Source organism: Bactrocera dorsalis, chromosome 4 (assembly GCF_023373825.1).
Source record: "Bactrocera dorsalis isolate Fly_Bdor chromosome 4, ASM2337382v1, whole genome shotgun sequence".
Taxonomy (NCBI): domain Eukaryota; kingdom Metazoa; phylum Arthropoda; class Insecta; order Diptera; family Tephritidae; genus Bactrocera; species Bactrocera dorsalis.
The window spans coordinates 43,412,336-43,428,549 of NC_064306.1; the positions used below are offsets into that span (position 1 = coordinate 43,412,336).

The window sequence follows — 16,214 nt, forward strand, 5'->3', positions numbered from 1 at the left end:
ATATGTGTGTATATGAATATGTACGGAAGAGTTCTTCTACATTTAATTAGCAATAATAATATGGCTCTTTAGAAAGGTAAAAACTGAAGATATTTAATTAGTTTTAAAGTGATATATGTAGCTCACATGCCCAGACAGTTGCATTCATTAATTATTATTTGTAGCTAATATCGTGAATATGAATACTACCTTTTTTAATCATTTGATCAAATTTGACCCGGACTGGAAATATTTTTTTTTATTTTAATTTTTGCTTCATGTAGCCGCCTCAAAACGCCAATTTACATTCCTGGTGAGTCACAAACTATAATCAAATCAAGAGCATCATCTTTATTTTTGACCGACTCTTACGTGATTGTTTCGGTTTCAACATATTTTTGGAGCGATATTCGCTAGATTGTTGTACACTTTACGATGCCATAATATGGTACTAACACGTCTCTTCATCAACATTGACACGTTTGATGAATATAGCGTCCTTAGCTTCGCTATCAAGCCTGTCTTTGGCGACCTCTAGTCGTCGTCGTTTTTAAAAAAGATTCAGTACTTTTTGAACGGGATCAGCTTCGTACCCCATACATTAACCAAAACGATTGAGTCAATGCATAGAATTGTTGAGATCCTCTCCGACATCTTGATGCCAACACTGTTTTTCAAACTTTTTTGATATTATAGTTGGTAGATAGAGGATTAGAATAAGGCAAATTTTCGATGACATAACCACCTTCACTGAATTTATTTTATGCCACTCAATTACTATGTGTTCTCGTGATAAAGGGAACTGTCAACGCTTCTCTGAGCCTGATTCCACTCGAAACTCAAAAGTTCAAGCAAGCTTGTCGCTAAATTTGTTTTCTAAGGGAAAAATCGCCAAACAAACTTTTCGCGTCGCAAACAAAGAATTAGCAAACAGATACTTACTAACATAAGGAGATCAAACTTCAGAAACATAAAAAACCTAACAAAATTGGTCTTATCGATGGGGTTTGCGAGCGCGGTTTAAATTAAATTTGATCGGTTGGTATACATAATATGCACATAATAATGCCATAGGTACTTTGGTTATGCTAAATATAGATTTTGAGCACTGAACTTTTCGAAAGTAACAACACTTAACTCTACATCCTGTATATTAAGTAATATTACGAATTGCTACTCAGAAATAGAAGAGGCTAACTTATGATTATAATTCCACTTAATTCTCGAGTATTAATTGAAATATACTCCAAATTGTCTTAGATAATCTCTCCACTCAGTACTTCCGGCAACCTACTGTGGGCAAAAAATAGTAAGACTTTTTAATTTTAATTTCATGTAGAACCTCTTTCGACAGTAATGCCTTCGGTGATAATTGTTTGACGCGAGCAAGTGTGGATTAGTACTAACGAACCAAGTCCAAGACGGTCATCAACATCAACAGATGCCATCCAAAACGTCAACAAAAAAAAAAGGATTTGGTGCTTGAGAATCGACTAGTCAGAGATCTTACTGGCATTATGGGAACATCTGAACGATCAGTGAAAAACATTTTGAAGAAAAGTGAAAGCACGTTTGGTTCCAAAATCATTAAATTTTTTCGAAAAACAGTCCTATGTTAACGTCTGTGAAACAATATTTTCCAACCATTAGGTTATAATGAGTCTTTGATCTATACTTACGAATATCATGGCAGAGTTGAATCAAAGCCAAAAAACCACGTCAAAAATAAGGTCGAAAAAGATCGAGATGTAGAGCATTTCGAATTCCTTCCGACCGGCCAAGCTCTGAACAAGGAACACTATTTGAGTATTATGCGTCATTTGCGAGAAGGTTTTCATGAAAGGAGGTCGGAATTATACTTTGATTGATTGATTCTTCGTGAGGTTTTCGCCAAATTTTTAACTAATTTTGTATCACAACCGCTTATTAAGCTCCGTGTGACTTCTGACGATTCAGTAAACTTAAACGACCGCTTCGGGGAAACCATTTTGAGTCTATTGAAGGCATTGAATGCGAATCGCTACGCGCTAGACTTTAACAACTGATTCGAGAATTGCAAGAAACGTTGGCACATTGTATTGAGGCCAAGGGGATTACTTAGAGGGGGACGACCGACATAGATTTTGAAGAATTTCAAATAAACAACAAAATCTTACTATTTTTCGCCCAAAGTAGTATGCTAGTGGTGATCCCTTTACAAGGTGAGAGATAGTAGGATTTGTTCTGTAGTGAACAGTCGTTTTGTTCTAGAATCGTAGGGAAAGTTTGATGAAAGAAACCTTAAATGATAAGTTGAAGTTAGAATTATGAATTTTATTTTCAAATTCTTGTTTCGAACACCTTTTTAAGGGGTGTGAGAGCCTAAGGAGAGGCCATTTTTGGAAGCAATTTTTTTTTTAATCTAAAGCTGTATTTATTCATACATATTTGTAAAAATACACTGTAAAACTTTTGAAGAGAAAACTAGGCTGCATTGATTGCATTATTTGCATTGAATCCGTGGCTGAAACCTGAACACAAATTCTCTATAAAAATATATTATCTAATGCTAAAAAAAATTTATAAAATAAAGGCGATTTTAAAACAACTTCAGTTTTGCCCAAAATTTTGGTCGTTGGTCTCTCTAAATTTGATTTTTGATGCGATCAAAAAACTGTTAAGTCACTGTAGGGGGAATTATATACAAATCATGTAAAATTGGATAGTGATCGGATAATTTGTCTCCGGGTAAATACTCAAGCCAATTCCATGGAGCTGCTTTAACTGAGCGTCTGTGCTTTAGAAGGCTGTAACTCAAAAACTATATGAGTTATCGCTTTTAGTATATTATATTTTTAAATATTTTTATTTTAATTTTTTAATTTTACTCTAGTTGTACCGTAAATAAAAATAAAATTCCTTTCTTTATATTTTATAAAATTTTCATAGTTTTATTTTTCAAATATTTTTTAAATTTTTAATAATTTTTTCCCTTATAAATAATTATAAATTTAAAAAAATACTTAAAATAAAATTTTACACTTAGCGACCTAGGTACTCATACAAAAGTTGCGGTTTTTCAGTTTTGCTTAACAATACTAAATATAATACTATTTTTTTTTTTTTAAGTATAGACCTACTTCGCAAGTTAGCTGGGTCTTTGATTTGAATTAATTTGATTCAGTTTAACGTTTTTTACATATACAATATCACAGCGCAAAAGCAAATGCAAATGAGCACTTGACTGAATGAAGTTTATTTTTTATTTTTATTTTTTAATATAATTCTTTTTGTCTTGGTTTTTTTGCTCTTTCTTATTGCAATAATAAATACATGTTTCTATGAATGTATAAATATTTATCGAATGTTTACACTCAATGATTTAGATTAGATTAAGAAATGCAAGTCATTTACACATTTTGTCTTTAGATATTCGTGGCTTAGGTGCTAATTGTACACACTGACATACAGTTAAGATAATAAATTTAGAAATATAGTGTGAGTTAATATAAAGGGAGAGAGAGAGAGCTTGTGAGAGTTTTTGTACGTAGTCTTTCATAATCAGTTTTCGAAATAAACTCGTAATGTATTTAGTAATCATGAGAGTGCATATGGGTATGGAAATATAAGTAAGTACATCGTCACCTAAATGCAAAGCAACGTAGCATAAAAAAAAAATCGAAAATCAGTGGCAGATATAATAACCAATATATACCGATTTTATAACCAAAATTCAAATTTTTCTTCATTTTGGGTGAATGATAACCAATATATAACCGTTTTATAACCAGTATATAACCACTTTATAACCAAAACTCAAATTTTGTTTCAATATTAGTAGCTTCTATTTTAACGTTTTTTTTTCGTCTGTGAACTTGTGAAAAGTGTTGTTACGTTATTTTGCTTTTAGGTGAGATAATATGTACGTATTAAACTTATGAGCAGAGGCGCGTAACGCAATTTTCAATATTTATTTTCGTAAAATCTTAAAAAAGTTATGAAAAATTTGCTTACATTTTTATGTACAGAGTGATAGAAGATTAATTTTCAATATTTTTTCATTAAAATTTGAAGCAAAAATTATGAAAATTGTACCTTCATATTTAAGCAGAGTCAAAATTTGCCAATTCAAAAAACAAATTTTTATAACTTTTATCTAAATAACACCGCCAAATTGTTTTAATATCTGTATATTCTCGCTTTTCGAATCGACAATTTTGTAATTGAAATTAATTGTCCGGCATTTGACTCATTAAATGCAGTTATAACTTTTGCCGTCGCTGCTGGCGCGGTTTTTATCTCCTTATGGGCGCTCACATGCCGCGCCTCTACTCACGTGCTTATAAAGCTACTTAAGCTTATACACGTATGTATGTGTGTGTTTATGGATTTGTGATTTCTGCATGCATTTTCTGATATGAACAAGCATTTAGAATGAAAATAATAATGATAAGTGTGAACGAATAGGAACCAGTCAAGCAGCTTGCGCCACTTGAATGTTAATATAGCCAGTCTATATGTATTTTGAATTTAATATGTGCTTTTTTGTGCATGTAAAGTTGTATGTATGTATGTATATGCCTGCTGGTGCTGTTAATTATGATTGTGGGTGTGTGCTCGCTCAGTTATCAAAGTAATTGAGACGGTGCGATGTGTTGACTAGAAATACTACAACTATCAATTTGTGTTTGTTTACTTTTCAATTGTTGTTGTTATCGTTGTTGTTGTTGTGCATATGAAACCGAAAGTGAAAAATGAAAATGAAATTGAAAATTGAAGGCAGCCGCGCATTTGATAAGTAATTTAATGAAAATTGCCTTTTGATTTTTCATGTTGTTGCTTTTGTTGTTCCGCACATTGAACTTGAACTTGTGCAATTGTAAAAACAACAATCGCGCGTTGCGCTGCGGGTTCTATAATATATGAAACGGCATGTAGTGTAATAAATAAATATGCTTGTATGTTTGTATGTAACTGGCGAGATTTTTGCTTATATTACGTTGTTGTTGTTATTATCGTTATTGGCTTAGTTTTGCATGCAAATAATTTATAATTAAATACAAAGTGCTTTGTTTTTGTTGTAGCGTATTGGTGCAATACTACTTAATACTTGTTTGCCATTGCTGAAGCAAACGTGTTGCTAAAATATTTTTGATACTTTTAGTTGTAGATTTGTCTTATTAAACATTACTGGAATGCAGTCACTGTGCGCTAAAGAAGTAGCTAAATTCTTATACACATTTTTTCTAATACTAATAAACTCAATAATATAGTATAGCTATATAAGTATATTTGGAAGGCAATGCTTTGACCTGGCATGTTTAGACGTGCGTATGTATGCATTTAAGCAGCACGTGCGTCTAGTATGTAAAGCGAAAATTGCTTGAGACTCAAAATGTTACTTTCATATATGCAAGTAAGTAAATGCATATATGAAATTAAAATCTGTAACCTTTGTTCTTCACACACACACCGGTTCACCGCGTGTTGCGCGCATGCGCCAAACGTCTTCTGCTACCAATACCACTTACTGCACTACCATGCGCACTTTTGCGCCTATTTGCCGCGCCTCTACTGCTAGCACTATCACTGCGCTCCAACGACGCTGTAGCCGTTTTCAGCGGCGTCAAATGACCTTTGACACGCTTGTTTTTGCTTATGCTGCCAAAGTGCTTTTCCACCTCATTGAACGCCTTTGGATTGGCCATTAGCGCAATTTGACCGCGTCGCTTTGTTTGTTGACGCAGCACCTTCCACATGGTCTTCAAAAATTCGTAGTAATAATATTTCACCCACATTAAATCGATTGTGTTCGCCTCCTGCACTATATGCGGATTGCTCTCAGCGCGTCGCTTCGTGTAAAGCTTTAAGCGCTTATTCATTTGTTCGCTTGTCACTTGCGGTAACGCGCTGCCACGCAGCATACGCGGCGCTGGCATTGTGCCATTGATGGCCGTCTCCAATTCGCACAACATGTTGCGAGCGCTGATAAATAATCGTCGCAGTTCGCGTCCTGTACTATTTTCACGTTGCAATTTGGCCATATCCCAGGCGCGCTGTATGCTGCGCAAATAGGCGAATGAACCCACAAAGGATTGCATGTTGCGGTACCAGCGTTTGAGTGCGATCTGCAATGGAAGTGAAAGAGAATATTTTTGTTTAGTTAAAAAATTTAGAATTTTTCATATATTTTGTTTTATAAATTAATGAAATATATTTAAAAAATTTTATATTTAGTTTATAAATTTCGTTGTCCGGTTCAAATTTGATCGGACATTTTTTAATTTTATTTTTTTAATAATCACTCCTAAATAACTCATTTCTTTATATTTTACGAAATTTTTATAGTTGCTTTTTTTTTGTTATTGTCAGTCCGGTTCAAATTTGATCAGATATTTTTTAATTCAATTTTTTTAATTTCACTCTAGATGTGCCCTAAATAACTCGTGTCGTTATATTTTAGGAGATTTTTATAGTTGCTTTTTTTTGTTGTTGTCAGTCCGGTTCAAATTTGATCAGTTATTGCACTATATTTAATAAATGCAAATATTCACTATTTCAATGAGCAATTAAAAATCATACAATACAATTTTATCGCGCGCATTCGTAAACAGTCTATATTTGCAACCTGTTCACTTCAACAACTTTTATGTGCATACATACACGTATGTATGTATAGACATGCGCGCAAAATCAACCGTGACCTACCGCAACTTAAATGAGAGAGTATAATACCAGCACAGCGTGTGCTATAAAACAGCTGATATCGCGCTACGGAGCACAGCGGAACGTATAAACGCTCAGCGCCCACAAGCGCACGCTCTTCAGTTGTGGCGTCATCGCGCTTCCTCTTTTATAAATTGAACGCTACTAAGCGTGTTAGCGCGCCGGACAAACATTTAAGCTTTCAATTGAATATTTAGACATATTTCAATTTAAATATACTTATATGTAAATATGTATTGTATATGCATAGCTAGATTATTATTTTTGTTTTTCGTTATATGTGATGTTCATAAATAACTGTAAAATGTTAATGAAAACACGTAGCCATTGACACCTTTTTTTATCAAATAATTAATATGTACCTATTTTTTTTATATATGTATGTTTGTATGTATGTGCTTGGTTTGCTAAGTACCGTAATGTCATACGTGATGTTGATAAGTTGCCGAAGACAAGCCGCACGCATTTATACAAAAGCGCTCTGCTGTTGGCGTGAAAATTATCGTTATTTAAGACTATTATTATTGACGTACGGTATAATTTGAAGCACCTGACCGCAATCATTACCGGCGTTTGTGCCCCGTGTTTGATTAAACCGGTTTTTTTTTTCAAAAAAAAATTTATTTATTTTTAACAAAAAATACAACTTTTTGCTATAATATTTGCTGTTTAGCAATAAAAAGCACCAATAAAACATAAATTAATAACTTTTTACAATCAGCAATATTTAGAAAATTATTTTTTTTTTTATGTTAGCCATAATTTCATGCCCACCAGCTGTAGTTTAGCATGCTAATTTTTTCTTTATTTAATCTATTCCCCAATTACTCATTTTCTGGCCGCTCTCAGCCACTTGCAACTACCCCATTCACCGATTTTTGTTGCTGTTGTTTTTTTTTCAATATTCTTTCACTTTCTTATTTTATTCGCTTAAGTCATTGATTTGCGGACACTTGTTGTTTCTCCAACAGGCACACGTACATCATACATACATACAGTGTGAGATTTCGCCACGATGGCAGATAGCAAACGCACATCGGGTACACTATGAATCATGGTAAATAAAAAGTCAAACAACAACAAAATCAAAATCGACACACTGAAAACACAAACAAACAATTTCAATTAGCTTTTGGTTTTAACATTTGCTTTTTCATTAGACGCGTCTAAAACTTTCAGTGAATGTACGTAGTACATATGTTTGCCTCTCCCTGCTATGGCACAATTTGTGATGTCATAATGACTATTTTTCAATATTTATGAGCAATGGGTCCAAAACGAAATCAGTTTACCGAGTACATTGTGTTTAACAGTGGCGTAGTTTCGTTAAAATATTGGAACACTTTCGCTTTAAGTAATTAATTGCGGGTTTTTACTCAGTAAAAGTGGGGATAGTGGAGAGATTTTTCGTTTGTAAACCTTACTTTGCCTTAAATTGAAACAAACTATGCTTAAAAATGACAAGGAAAGTCAATATATCAAAAAAATAAAATAAAAATGAAATTGCTTATAATAAAATGAATGCATACTGAAAATTATTTTTTTTTTTAATTTCCAAAAGCAAAATTTTATCGCGCCTTCACCCCCACTCTAAAAAAGTTTGCCTGCGCCACTGCCAAGTATCAGTCATGCGATATTGCGATTGATAGCAACACGCGATCGCTTGGCATCGATCACACGCTTTAGCGCATGCGCACATACATACATACATACAAATATTATACACCTTGCCCTTATATGTACGGAAGTTTTCTTTTTAGCCAGTGCGGACATAAAGGGAGCACTTGTGATAAGATAACATTCTCAAGCGATGAATGAATATGACTAGTCGCAGTGATTATAACAATATTTATTGCGATTTATGACCACACAAGCTACCGATTACGTTAAGTGAAAGCTTAATGCTTTAGTTATACATATATGAATAGCTGCTCTGAACTTTAGATAAAAAATATTATTATTTTTTTGTCTTATTTATTTTTCAGTTAGCTGTCATAAATGTCTTTAAAAAAAGTTTGTGCTTGTTGCAAAAACAACTGCATAACGCATTCTTTGAGTATTACAAATGTCAAATGCCTTACATAAATGCGTCTGACGCGTGCCGTTTGAGTGACTCACTGACAATAGTATATTACTAATATGTGTATTAGAAATGACTTTGCCCTCACACATGACGACATGCGGCCACTGCACATACATGTATACATGTAATATATATCTTTATATGTACATACATATATATATAACATTTAACTTTGTTGGTATAAACATGAGATCTTCGCCAGCGAAGTGGAACCGTATCAGCATTATTTTTGTATATAGTATGTATGAAAGTGTATTTTAGTAAATAGCGCAAAGTTGGTTGTATCAATCTCTCACGATACTAGTTAAATACAAAAAAAAATTGTATCGGAAATACCTTAAGATACACATATCTATATTCGATTTTATTCGGTTTTAGAATATCGTCACCAAAAATGCAAAATAACGTAACATGACTTTTCTTAAGTTAACATGTGAAGTATAAACGATATAATAGAAACCACTCATATTGAAACAAAATTTGAGTATTTGTTATAAAATGGTTATATGTATATTGGTTATATTTGAGATAAGTTTACAGCCGAAAAACGATTTCAATACAAGCCACTCATATTAAAACAAAATTTAGGTTTTGGTTATAAGCTGGTTATATATTGGTTATATATCGGTTATATCTGAAAGCGGAAGCTTGAAATTTTTCAATATACATATGTATATTTATATTGCGATGTAGTGAATCATAAGCAATTAAAAACTCAATTTCGTTTGTTTTGATGATACGTTGTCTTGCATTTCAGCTGACGATGTACAATATATAGTTGAAGTGTTTATTGAAAGACTTTTGGAGAATCACGAAAACCTACATAGGTATACACCAGAGAATATCAAAACAACAAAGAATGTTAATTTTGGCTGCATCGAAGCTCTAATATCCTGCACAGTTGCATTGCTTATAGCAAAAGTGGGTATAAAAAGATTTTTATCTTAATTTTAAGCCATCAATTTGTATGACAGCTATGTATATGCTATAGTGATCCGAAGTGAACAATATTCTCTGAGATTATAGCTTTGCTTTATACAATAAACTATGCCTACATTTACGAAGCTACCCAACTGATTTGTAAAGCTTTTAAGCACGAAAAACTGCCTAAGAAAGCTTTTGAGTTTGAATTTTTTTTATTTGTCGAACTTCGGTATCTAAATATGTATAATTGAATTGCTTATACTACTGTTTTTAATTGTACAGCAATTGAAATCGCTATTTTTTCATTTTTGCTTTTGGTTTTTCAATCTATTTGCATACATTGTAATGAGCAACGAAATGACGTGCAGTTTTTCAATGATTTTGTGCTTTTTTGTTGGTTATTTTTCACGCAGATATTTCCGTTTACTATTAGCCACACAGCAACGGAAATACCAGACTAATTTTTGTACGCCAATGAAATATGTAATTGTATGTACATTTGTATAAACATGCATATGCGTGTATGCTTTGAGCAGCTTAAGAGCACTAAAATTGTTTTAGAAAAATGCAATAAGGACTATATGCATGTAGATATGTATACAACTTACCGTTGAGTTGAGCTTCAATTTTGGCAGAAATTTATAAGTCTTATTGTGCAGCGACCAAATATGTATATTGCTTATATCAATATCTTGTTGACCGGCTTTCAACATCTTGTACTCGTTGCCTGCCGACTTCTTAAGCATGTTGAAAATCTGTAAGTATATAAAAAAGCAAAAAAGTTATTAGACACATGCAAATAACGGTAATAATATGTAGTAAATTAATTGAAAAAATTAAAATTGAATTTTTTAGAATTTTAAATTTTTCTAAATTTCAAAATATTATACGAGTACATAGTACGAGACTCGTATATCGATTTTTTATAAACTTTAAATTTGATTAATTTTATGCTTTCGAATCTTTCAAATCCATTATTATTTTTTTTTTTGTTTTTTTTTGGTACTTTTTTGCTTTCGAATCTTAAACATCTTTTAAAATTTTTTTTTAAATTTAATTTTTTTCACTCAAACCCACCTGTTTCGTTGGGTTCTTCCGTCGCATGGCACTGCCACTTTGTGTCGCCGACGGCACATAGAAACCACCGCAAGGATTCACCCATGGCAGATCTTTGGACGTATCAATGTTCCAATTACTGTGACGTTTGCTGTGTCGTTTCCGTTTCCGCGAGCCCTCGTTGGCAGTTTGCGCCATCGTGTAGACTACACCGCTACTCACATCTATCGTATTTTGTGTTAACGTCACACCCACCGCCTTGTTCTTTGCGTATGTGCTGGCTTTTCTTGTTGTTGCCGTCACTGTTTGTGTGTGTGTGGCTTGTGTATTATTGGCGGGACTATTGCTAGTTGTTGTGGGCGCTGCTAAGGCGCTCGTGCATATTGTTGCTACGATCATTATGAAAATGAGATTGCTGGTAAGGACGCGTTGACTTCGTCTGCTGCTTCGACTACTGCAACTTTTCTGTGCGTATGTGGTTTTCTGTGTTGTTTTTGTTAATTTGTTTACTTCTGTGGGTGACCGCACGCTGAATGAGAGGCGTGGGTGCGTTTGGGTGTGTGAAAATTCGCTTTGGTTCGCCGTTTTGCTGGATTTATTGGTTGCAAGTGATTTGCAACCACCTGTGTGGTTGAAAAGAAGAGAAAGGATTATTATAACTACCGTATTTTTACGACAACGACTAAAACGTCGAGTTTATTAAAAATAGATATAAATGAAAATGGATAAATGAATTTAAATTATAAGAAATTGTTTTCAATGTGAAAGTTTCTTCAAGTAAAATAACTACATAATGATTATTGGGAAATATCATAACTGAAAAAACTAGTTTTTAAAAAGAATTTTAACTTGAAAATTGTTTTTAAAATATTTAAAATTCGTGTCTAAAATATCGTTTTAAAAGTATTATACGTAATACGCTAAATTTATTTCTTATATTTTGAAAATAATTAGTTGTTTTAATTTAATTAGTTTTACTTTTTGTTCCGAGTATCAAATTCGCTTTAAAAATAATATTTACCAGAAAAAATAACAAATAAAAATTTAATGGCTTCAGCGCGATCAGAAATTCTAATATTCATTATAACCGTTTGATTCGTAAGATATATAAAAATTTACCACTAAAAACTAAAACTCAAATTGAACTAAAATCGGAAAAATATTTAGATAATACTCTTTACAACTGCATTTTTTATAGCAACTAAATAACAAAATAATAAAAATATTAACTACATAAATCAGAATCGTAACCAGCCAACGACTTGCATCCAATGAAAAATATTTTACTGTTATTTGGTGAAGATATCTTTCTTTTATTCTTTTCCAGACAAGAATTTTATTTTAATCAGTTGGTTTGTGTGGCTCCAATCTGAACAATATTTTCGGAGATTGTAGCAGTGCCTTGGTAAATAGTATATGCCAAATTTCGTGACGATATCTTGACTTATAAAAAAGTTTTTCATACAAGAACTTTATTTCGATCGTTCAGTTTGCTTAGCAGCTATATGCTATATTGGTCCGATACCGGCAATTCTGGCAAATTGGCAACATCTTCAGGAGAAAAGAATGTGCACAAAATTTTAGTACGATATATAAAAAACTGAAGGATTTATACTCGTATATACAGACAGACTGGGTTTAGGGTATAAAAATTAATATAGTATATAAAAGTAGTCGAGATCACATACTATACACAAATTTGATTTTAGAAAAATGCAATTATAGAACTCTTAATATATTAAAATTTTATTAAAAAAAAAATTATTACGAAAAAATTTCTAAATACGCATACATTTGAAGCTTCTGATTATTTGAAGTCAATAAAAAAAATAAAGGAAAGGGTTTGATTTTTGAAACTAGAGCTCAAAGCCTTAAAAATAATTCGATAATAGTTTGGATAATTAATTTATGATTATAGAAGTCCATATAAAATTAAATTGATTTTTAAATTTGGTGCTTAAAGTCTTAAATTTGATAATAACATAAATAATTTTTCGAATTAAAATATTTTCTTATTTTAAAAGAGGAAAAGTATATCTATATTTTTATTCATACATAATTTAAATCTGAGTCGAAGAACTTTTTAATATTATAGAAATTTGACATAACTTTTTTAAGAAAATTATTATTATCTTTTTATGTAAATTTTGTTAAATTTTAATATTATTTTTATTTGTAATTAAAATTCACTTTTTTTTGATTTTCAAATTTTATTATAATTTTAACAAAAGTTTTTAAGTAAATTAATATTATTTTTTATTTTCTTATGTAACTTTTATTAAGTTTATAGAATTATTTTGTGTTTAAAAATTAATTAAATTTCTTTTATATTCAATTTAATTATTTTAATTAACATTTTTATTTTTTTTAATTCAAATAAAAAAATAGTTCATCGTAACAATTATGTTTTATATAAAAATAATTTAATTTAATTAGAAATTATTTAAGCTTAAATTAAATTAGTTTTTTGCTTAAAATATATTTTTTTATTGATTTTTTTTAATTATGAAAATATAATTTATTTTATGGAATTACTTTACATTTGATTTTAGATTAATTTATTTCTATTTAAAATGTATTTTTTTTTTTTAAATATAATAATTTAATTTTTTGTATTGTTTTATTTTATTTAAGTTTATATCAGTAATTAATTCCTAAACTTAAAATTATGTATTTTTACACATAATTTTTATTGTTTATTTATATTTAATCTTCATCCCAGTTTCTAATTATTAATTAAAATATTTCTTTTTAATTCGACTAAATCCAATACTTTCTTTAGTTTTCTACTTTTTACACACATTCAACTACATAACTAATTGCGTTGACGTAATTTTTTTTTAATTAACTTATTGGAAAACACCACAAACCCATAGATAATATCTTGTCATTCTCATAACTCTTTCAGGCATATGTATGTATGTACATACATAGTTACAATCCAACTTATCAATAACTAAAAGCTTGAACACTTCAATTTTGTATGAATGCACTTCCAATGAACTGATAAGTTAAATATGCTCATAGCCAAAAATAAACTAACTTTGAAGTGAGTGAAAATATAAATAACTTTGCTTAGACGATTAACTAAATAAAACTTAAATTAACAACAAATCAAAAGCAATACACACACCGCATACTAATCCAAGTAAATACGAGTAAATTCCGCTTTGCTCATCCACGTGGGGTAATTGGGGGGGCTGCGCTCGATGGGCGCGCTAATAGCCAAAAATCGGCGCGCGGCGTTCGTGACTAAGGCGTTTGCTGTTTTTGAAGTGCTACGACACTTCACTTTGAAGACACGATGTCGCGCACAAATGCCGGCAATAATAATATTAAGTACGCGTTTTATATGTTTTATATATGTATGTATGTTAAGGTTGTTGGTTACTGCTTCGCGTTTGTTACAACAAATCTTTTGAATTAGCCAATTTCACAAGAATGTGCTAATTTCGCGAATCAAGCGTAGTATTGAGCGACGCTTTCAATTTTTTCATTAATTTCGTACCACGACGGCAATATTGTGTTATTATCGTTTTCGGTTTGCCGATTTTTGCTTTCTTTCGACTTTATACAGTTACTTTCGCTCGCTCATTGTTCACTTTTTTGTTAATTTATTTATGCTTATTTAATTATTTTTCTTCTTTTGTTTGTCAGTCTTCTCGTCATGTCATGCACACACACAAAATTTTTAATTTGGCTTAAACTATTTAACGATACTAAAGTCCAATCAAAATCGAATCGTGGATTTTTTATTGAATTTGAACTTTGTCACTGCTACTACAATTTGCTTTTATTACTATTAGATTAGACTCTTGCGTCTACCGGTTGTCTGCAGGTATGCAAATGTAGGTATTTTTGGATAAAACGCTTTTCAAACTTATTCAAGTGACTTCCGTTCAGTAGTGCACACTTCCTTACAGCACAAACTGTTGAATCAGACTGATCAAACCTTAGCCATAAACGTCGACCGTAACTTTTCTTCGTCACACTGCCAATGCCGACACAGCTACGACACTACTACTACTTTACCACTAGCACTACCACTGTGGCGAAAATAACAATAACACCAGCAAAAGCAACGACATCGCCAACAACAACGGCTACGATTACGCTAACGATTATATGTACGTATGTATGTGTGTGTCTATATGTATGTAGGTAGGTGATATGTGCCTTTACCGGCCAAGCCAGCAGGCCGGGCAATACCAGTACCAGACCAGACAGCCGACTATTGCTGATGACTAACGTACATACATACCTACTACATACATATATGAATACATTCATACATTACGCGATCGTTCATAAAAGAAAGCAACAACGCCAGAGCTATGCATATCTCAGCAAATGTAGGTATGTCTGTCTATACGCCTCCGGTAGGTGTGTATGCATGTGCTTGTTATTACGGTTCTTCTGTCCATTGTTGTCTCCTCACCTAATCCAATGATCTCATTTGTGCTCAATTTACCCAAACCCATAGCAATGCGATCCGCCGCGCTCAGCAAATATACAAGCATATCCACACATGCGCACACACGTATTTGGGCCAACTGGCCGTATAGACGGCCACTGAGTGAGTAGCGTTCACTGAGCATTTATACGCTTTTCCACTCACTTATCAGTGTGCATGGTTAGGGTAAGGTTAGAGCGGGAGGCAAATCGTAAATGTAGATGGCAAGCGAAGACAATCGCGCCAAACATACTTGTAGATACATAAGTTTATGTATATAATTCAGCTCTCATGATATTTTATGTTGGTGATTCTTTTGCGGGCACGCTTTCTCTCTTTCCTCCGCACCAATAAGAACGGTATATGGTGGCATAGTTGCCTGCTGGCCTTGTCTGCTGGTGGTTTGTCTCTCATTCGTCGATTAATTTCATATACCTGCGCATAGATTATTCATGATTTTCGGCAGTGAGAGTGTGGGTGTGTGTGATTCGATGATTATGCTTTACAGAAGATGTGCAACGAGCTAGCACATACCCGTAAGCCTTGTAATTAAAATTTTTATGTAATTTAATTGCTTTCTTGCATATTACAATTTTGAATTTTTTATATAATTTTTTTTACAAAATTTTTCAATAAAAAATGCAAAACCAAGTTTTTTAAATAAAGCATTAGCATTAAAGTCGATGGAACTACCATTTCAATTAATTTGATTAAATTTTATAATACTGAAAATCTTAAATAAAAAATTATACATACATATGTATTTTTATTTGAAAAAAATTTCATAATTAATAATTAAAAAAAAAATGAGTTTTTGAAATTTATTTTTCTAGCGTTTGTGTGCATCTTTTATTCTAACTATGTTTATCTAATAAAATTTGAACATAATTTTAATTATTTAATATATTTTGTCTTATTTACTATATTTAATTTCATTTAATTTTATTTTAATTATACTGTTTCAGTTAGAATTACAGCCATGAAATATAAATTTTTTATATAATTATTTTATAA

At 31.8% G+C, this 16,214-nt stretch overlaps 1 protein-coding gene across 1 annotated transcript; it reads right to left on the minus strand.

The window, feature by feature from the left end:
• Nucleotides 1-2,883: 2,883 nt before the first annotated feature.
• On the minus strand, nt 2,884-14,993 carry LOC105223634 (uncharacterized). The gene is made up of 4 exons (XM_029549206.2): nt 13,879-14,993; nt 10,769-11,370; nt 10,300-10,446; nt 2,884-6,086 (listed from the first exon to the last, which is right to left on the minus strand). Exons 1-4 carry the CDS (start codon nt 13,883-13,885, stop codon nt 5,436-5,438), a joined length of 1,407 nt encoding a protein of 468 aa, XP_029405066.2. The 5' UTR covers nt 13,886-14,993; the 3' UTR covers nt 2,884-5,435.
• Between the last annotated feature and the right edge of the window lie 1,221 nt (nt 14,994-16,214).